Consider the following 7,168-nt stretch of genomic DNA (forward strand, 5'->3'; position numbering starts at 1 on the left):
ACCCCTCTCACCCTGATCAATCACGGAATGCCATTATATTTTGTTCCTTCCTAGTTTACCCCTTTTAAATCAATCGAAATCCCCTCCCATCCTTTGATCCTTCAGAATCTGTTTATTACTAGATTGTCATTCCACTTCTAAACTCCTCTATATTTACAAGTTTGCCAGTATGTTCAAATTTCAATTTATTACACTTGTGTCATTCCATTTAATTACCAAATTTCCATTGTTTCTTGTATTTGGACTCTACGTGCTTAAGTGGGCCCACAACCATCTGAGTTGGGGTCTTCAGAACCCACTGGATCTGCATTATTTGGTATCAGAGCCGAAAGCTCCCATTTCAAATCATGTAAATCCCTTCTACCACCATAACCTCACCTGAACAATGGGAAAGACTACTTCAACGAAATGAAGAAGCCTTAAAAACTCTCCAAGCTAATCTAGAAGTGCTTAGCTACCCATCTAGAGGCCATTATAGCAAGACTTGGTGCCGTAGAGACACTCATCCCAAACTCAAATGCACATAAAGGTCATGATGTTCAAGACACTCTCCCTAGAGTGGAGAACCCCAATCCCGAGTGGGAAAACCATGACAATCTCTCTAATGGTTACGATAGAATGGGAGATAATATCCTAGGCAATGGATACAATCACGTCATTGAGCAATAGGTAGAAGAGCCGGTTGACACTAGATGTGATGATCAAGATGAACCAGGTGATCTGATGAAGGCTGAATCTGAAGAACTAATTGATGGTCCGATTTCAGTTATGAAGCCCCGCCAATAGATTCCAATCAAAGTTATATCATTTGTATACGACCATCACGAGGTTGTGACTGTTTATTGTGAGATGTACTGGATCTTTACCCCATTAAAGCCGTTGATCGTGGATGTTGATCGAGTCGTGCTGATTCTCCCCTTCTATAAAACTCGTGGACGAGTTTTTCTAAACATCAACGGAAAAGGTACAGGAGTGGTTCGATGGATTGACCTGAACCTGCTCGAGAACCCGAACCAAGAACCGGATCGATTTTGGAATTAAAGTTACCAATTTGGGTTCAAGGTTATTTGAATTTTTAGGATTTTATTTTATTTGGGAATATTTGTCATCCTTTATTTTTTGTAGTTTCCAGACAGATAAGGAGTTACCAATTGAGTCTTGCTTTGTTTCTAATTCTATTAGTCTAGGTTTTAGGAGATTTTATTTCTATTTCAGTCTTAGACTTAGCTTTAATTTCGGTTTAGTATAAAAAGCATGTAACCAAACTTGTTATGGAGATGAAATCGAAGAATAATGAATTGAATGACTTGTGGCCAAAACATGCGTGGCTGTGCTCTCTCTCTCTCTCTTCTTCTTCTTCTTCTTCTTCTTCTTCTTCTTTCTTCTCTCCTTTCCCCATCGATCGGCTATTGCTACTTCTCTTTTCTCCTTATCTGTTTTATTTAACAGATACTACTACTCTGTTTTCTGGTAATATTGACAACCCCACGAGTTGGATCTAACTCCCAAGATCTCCCTTCTTTCTTCCCTCAAACTCTGTGGGTTGGTTTAATACCCTAGGATGACTCAGGTTGCTAAATCTGAGACCCAATCATTGCCTAGGCTGGAAGTTCCAACTCAACCTTTAGTTCAGGTCTCTATCTACCGCCACTCCAATTTTCAGAGATTTATTTCCCTTTTAGTGGGTGTTGATTTGACCTGCGGTTAAGCCTCACAAGGTAAGCTAAGGCGTAGGTATTTCCTCCTGAAATTTCACATTGAAAGGACCCCATATGAGGGAGTTCTTGAATCTGTAACAGAACCAGTTTCCGCTGGCTCTCTGGTTTCATGTATGCCAAGGTTGAAGATGATGCAGCACTCCCTAATGTGAGAGGTCTCCCTATTTGTCCTTTAGCCATCATCGATTTTTCCACTTAATCTAATAACCCTCTCACCCTTATCAATTACTGATAGCCATCATTGATTTTTCCACGTATATCTTGTGTTGTGGATGTGTTTAACTGTGTATCTGCTACTATTAAAGTGTTGTGGACGCTTGCAGAGTGGGTGTGCACTTTGCGGTAGATCTGGCCACTTGAGTTGTGAGGTGGATGTGCATATGACTGTGTATGTGTACGTGCTGCATTTGATACAGTGTTATGAGTGTCAGTACCAGTGCTAGTGCCAGCATCAGTATAACCATATCTGTGCCAGTAATGTTGTGAATACTATTGCAAGAGTGTCAGTGCCAGTGCAAGAGTAGTTAGTTCCAGAAATTTGGGGAACACAATAGGGAAGTTCGAGATACAATGATAGAAAAATTGGGGAAAAAAATTATAGATCCTGATTCACCCCCTCTCAATGTCAACCAGGGAACAACAGGATGTTAAAGTGGCTGAAGGGCTCCAAAGATTACACATATTCTCTTTGTGGATGATACTTCATTTTTTTCGGGCAACTAGAGAAGATGTATTGACCATCAAAGTTGTACTAGATATCTTCTCAGATTTATTAGGACAACACATTAATTTTAGCAAGAGTGAAATTCATTTCAGTAAGAACATGGCAGTTAAGGATCAAAGATCTTTAAGTGCAACTTTGGGGATCAAAATAATGTCTATGGAAACTTGTTACCTAGGAACAAACGTTTTCACCCCAAGGCTAAAAGTAAGGGACAAAATTTTATTGTTGAAAGAGTAGATAACCATTTTTCAACCTGGAAATCCAAGTTGTTGGCATATGCCGGTATGGGTGTGCTAATCCAATCTATCCTATTCGCCATTCCCACGTATTGAAAGCAGTGTTTTCTCTTCCCTAAGACATGCTGCTCTAAACATGACTCTATGTATGCAAATTTGTTTTTGGGGTGATGGAGAAGGAAAACGAAAAGGACACCTAAATTGCTTGGAAAGAGGACTGCTTACCTAAGGAGAAGGGTGGTTTGGGTTTTAAGAAATCAGAATTTCATAAGTTATCAAATTGGAGTGGAGGTTTCTTAACAACAGTAATTGTATTTGGGCTTCTGTTTTACGAGCTAAATACTTTTACTCTAGGTCTCTGTTTGATGAATCTATTTTAAAAAAGAAAGGCTCTTGGGTTTGGGTAGTTTGGTTCAGGTTATCCCAATCCTAAGGAAAATTATGTGTATTAAAATTGGGAATAGAGAGAACATAAGGTTTTGGATTGATCCTTGGGTCCTATATGTGGAAGGTTTCTGTAAGCAGATTCAGGTTCCGGCCAGTTGGCGAGCAGTTAAAGTTTGTAATTTATTAATCAGAGAAGTTTGGAATCTACCCCTGCTGTCCAGCATATTGCCCATGGAACATGCTTTGGCCATTAATAAATTTACTTGTCTTCTGAACATCATATGGATAAATGAATATGTGTCCTATACAAATCTAGAAATCTCTCTGATGCAGCTCGACGATGGAATTAGTTGCTATCTTTTGACTTGGTTTTTATTTACTTCCTTTATTGGTTAGAGATTAGATTAACAGTCTTTTATTTAGATTTTATTTTTATTTTAGTAGCTAACTAGGTTTAGTTTCCATTTTTAATTAGCTTCCAAAATTATGTCATTATTTTTTTCTTTAAATAGTCCTGTAATGAAGAAGAACTCAGTAAAAAGAATTGAATAAAATTAAAAGAGTATTTTGGGTGAAACCATGGCTGCCGTGAGGCTTGCATATCCCTCCCTCCCTCTTTGATCTTCTTCTTTCTTCTTCTTCTTCTTCTTTCTTTCCCTCTTTATTTCTTCTTATTCTTCTTTCCTGGTTCTCTCCCTCTCTGTTGTGGACAGCAATTGCAGCTTCTCCTCTCTCCCTAATAATCTGTCATATTTGCTTTCCAAGGTTTCCCGTGGCTGTTCCTGACCAAAAGGCAACTGAAACCCAAGATCCTTTGGTCTTATTGAAAATATTACCACAGGAATCAAAGATTAAACCCCTGCTAGCTCTGCAACTACCGCTGGTTCATTACTAGAACCTTGTAACTCAACCTGTCTTTAACTCTGTTTCTGGGCGGCAGCTGCTGTTCTAATCAGGTGGGTCGATCTGCCTCTCCCTCGATCTGTTTGGGTTGGAATTATGAGCGAAGGAAGCCCTCTTCTAGGCGACCAAAACCCTAGAGTTTCAGTCCCAAAGAAGATCCCTACCGTGAGAGCTTAACCTGCAACTATAACCAAAACTATGCCCCCCACCCCTTTTGATTCCAGGAGTTAAATCTGAACATAATATATGATCTTTTGGGCTTACTCTGGTGGGTTTAATAGAGCCGGAAGATGCGATCCTATGCTTGCAATTTCCTCCCAATCCTAGGCCTAAACCGTGAGAACCTTCACATGGAATAAGGTAACTCTCGCTGGTTTTAAGAATTTCCAAGGTTGAAGAAGACCCCTTCAATCGTGAGTGGTGCTCCCACTTTGTTTACTGTTTTTTTTTCCAACAATACCCTTGCCTTTCTCCCATATTCTCTTTTGTCCTTTATTTACTTTAAGTTCTATGTTTGCCCCTTTATAATAAATCTTATTCTCCATTATATCCTTTTCCATTAAGTGACCTAATAGCACCTTTAAGAATTCAGGTTTATTACAAATTTGCCACTGGTTTGCTTAAATCTTTAAGAGGTCCCACACCCATCCTAGTTGGATCTCTTGGGTCCCCCCCCCCATCACTCTCTACTAAATTCGTGTTTACCTTCCTTTTGTCACTCGTTTGGAGAGAGTCAAAACTGTAGTTATATGGTTGTTAGATGGTGGAATAATTTTTGGACGTTGAAACTTCATCCTAAATTCAAGGTTTTTTTTTTTTTTAGCGGATCGTGCTGGATGGTATTCTAGTTAAAGCTAAATTGGGTGAGTGGGGACTGTCGGATGAGAGTTGTGATTTTTGTAATAAGGGAATAGAGACTGCTAAGCGTGTGTGTGTTGGGGGAGTTCTTGGCTTCCGAACAAAATTCTTGGGGGGGTGACTCACTCTTACAGCTTTGTTTGTCAATCCTTTTGAGTCTAATTGTTTTGTTTCTTCCAATATTCATTTCATGTTTGGCATCCTAGCTGTGACTTGCTGCTGTCTATGGATTCATAGTAACCAAGTGCTGTTTCAAAATAAAAAACCATATCCTGTTGAGGATTTGCATAATGTTAATTGTTGGGCCTTATCCCTTTCTTCAGGTGCTAATGTTTCTATCCCTCCAACTTTATCGGAAACTGGTAGAATTTCATTGGGTTTCATTGATAACCTGAATCAGGATCCTCGAAATATGTATACTGCTGGGGCAGTTCATAATAACACATCTGTAGCAGGATGGATATTTTTGTTGATTCATAAATGTCAGTTCACCTGTGCTGGTTTTGGATCTGGAACTACAACAGACAATATTGAAGCAGAAGTCAGGCCTCGCTCAAGGGACCTTAATGGCACTCCAACAAAAGTTAGAGGTGCTGCAAGTTGTGACTGATGCTGTGGACCTGGCGTCTTTTCTTCTAAAGACTGATGGTGTGATGTGGCCTTAGAGATCTTTTAAATTAACCCTGGATATTTCTGAGTTATGTAATAATATTAAATAATTTGAAGTCAAATGTCTTGAGAACACGGGGATGCGGTTGGTTAGTTTTTTTAGCATATCAGGCTATGGTTAGGAAAATGAACTTGGTAGTTTATGATACGGTAGATGTTGTACTTTCTTCATTTTTATGTTAATTTTTTTTTCTTCCATAAAATATAAAATAAATAAAAAGAGCAACCCAATACACGAGGCTTCTGCTACTGTAGGGTTTAGGAGGAGCAAGTGTAAAAATAAAAAAATTGGATTTTTTTTTTTTTTCAGAACAAAGGAAATTTTATTAGGAGATATCATAGGAGGAAAACCTACTAGAAAAGAAATGTACAAGCAAGGTCAGTCACTGCATATCAAAATAAATAAGAAAAACAAAAGCATCAACTTATCCATTAATATTTCAGTCTACCAGATCATTCCAACCAGTTCTATAAACCTGTTTGCCATGGAACTCAAACGGGAATTAGCCAATCCAAGTACATAAAAAGTAAGAAGAAAAAGAGGTCAAGAACATATCCAGAAATGTTGCCCCATTTGTAAACTCCCCTTATCTTGTAGTAAAATTTTATCATCTATGTTAATAAAAATACAATGGTCCCTTATACTTTTCCTTTTCAATGAATAAAAGAATTATACTACAGAAAAAAAGAACTTTTCTATTTAATTTGGAGAGTCACTAGCACAATCCACCCAGACCAATATAATTTTTACAATGGATAGGCAGGCAAGGCTTAACACTCCCAAACCACTTTTGCATACCAATTAAAGATCTGTAAACCAACAGTATTAAGCATAAATGAAGATAACCAATGTTTCCTGCAATATCAAACTTAACAAAGCATATAGAATGATGCCATGAACACTACCGCCTTGGTTTCAAGGCTGTTTTCACTTCACTGCTACCGAAAATGGGTAATAGTGGAAAAATCAAGAGTGAGGAAAAATTCATGCAAACAAATAATAAAAAAATTCACAAGAAAAAAATTAAGCTGGGATTTTCATTTCAATCAATTATTAGATCCATAAAATGTAAAGAATTGGATAATGTTGGTACCTTTTCTGATCGTCATGTCTTCGACAAACGAAGAATGAAGGATGAAACCTGCAAGAAAGGGAATTATTGGAGAAAGGTTCATAAGTTTGCTTGCATCGCTTGCATACCCTCTCGACCACCTTCTTCTGCTCTCCTCCCACTCCTTTCGCGCCGTTTTCCATAGCTTCTCTCACCTTCGAGACCGCGACGTTCTGAGTTCTGATCACGAAAATGAAGTCAAAATTTTTTTTTTTCTTTTTTTTGGGGTAAAACGAAAATGAAAATTACCATTCCGCGATGGCGCGATGCAAAATTGTACCCTCAATTCACAATCTGCGTGACTTAGAAGTTTTAAAATTACCTTTTAGTCCCCTGTGTCGTTAAATTGTAGAGGAATTACCCAAGAGACTGAGGGACGGATCCAGAATTCCAGATTGTACACTTATTCCATACCATAATTAAATTCAGAGACAACAATAATACATGAACGGACACGTATGGCAATTAAATGAATTATACGATAATAATTTGTTTCAAAAAATTCAGTGCAATAAAACACATACGGCAATGATACAATACGCAATTAATACAGCGATTAAT

General features: G+C 38.1%; 1 protein-coding gene across 5 annotated transcripts in view; it reads right to left on the minus strand.

The window, feature by feature from the left end:
• The window catches only part of LOC122089894, a 26,969-nt gene extending 20,018 nt beyond the window's left edge, over positions 1 to 6,951 (minus strand). For 3 of the 5 annotated variants that reach the window (XM_042659648.1, XM_042659646.1, XM_042659647.1), the window contains exon 1: positions 6,590 to 6,832. In XM_042659648.1, coding sequence (XP_042515582.1) covers positions 6,590 to 6,750 — 161 coding nt within the window. In that variant the 5' untranslated portion in view covers positions 6,751 to 6,832. Of the gene's footprint in view, positions 1 to 6,589; positions 6,833 to 6,856 lie in introns of those variants that run through there. The other 2 variants (XM_042659643.1, XM_042659645.1) reach the window with 2 other exon arrangements.
• Positions 6,952 to 7,168: the final 217 nt, after the last annotated feature.

This window comes from Macadamia integrifolia, chromosome 9, assembly GCF_013358625.1.
Source record: "Macadamia integrifolia cultivar HAES 741 chromosome 9, SCU_Mint_v3, whole genome shotgun sequence".
Classification (NCBI taxonomy): domain Eukaryota; kingdom Viridiplantae; phylum Streptophyta; class Magnoliopsida; order Proteales; family Proteaceae; genus Macadamia; species Macadamia integrifolia.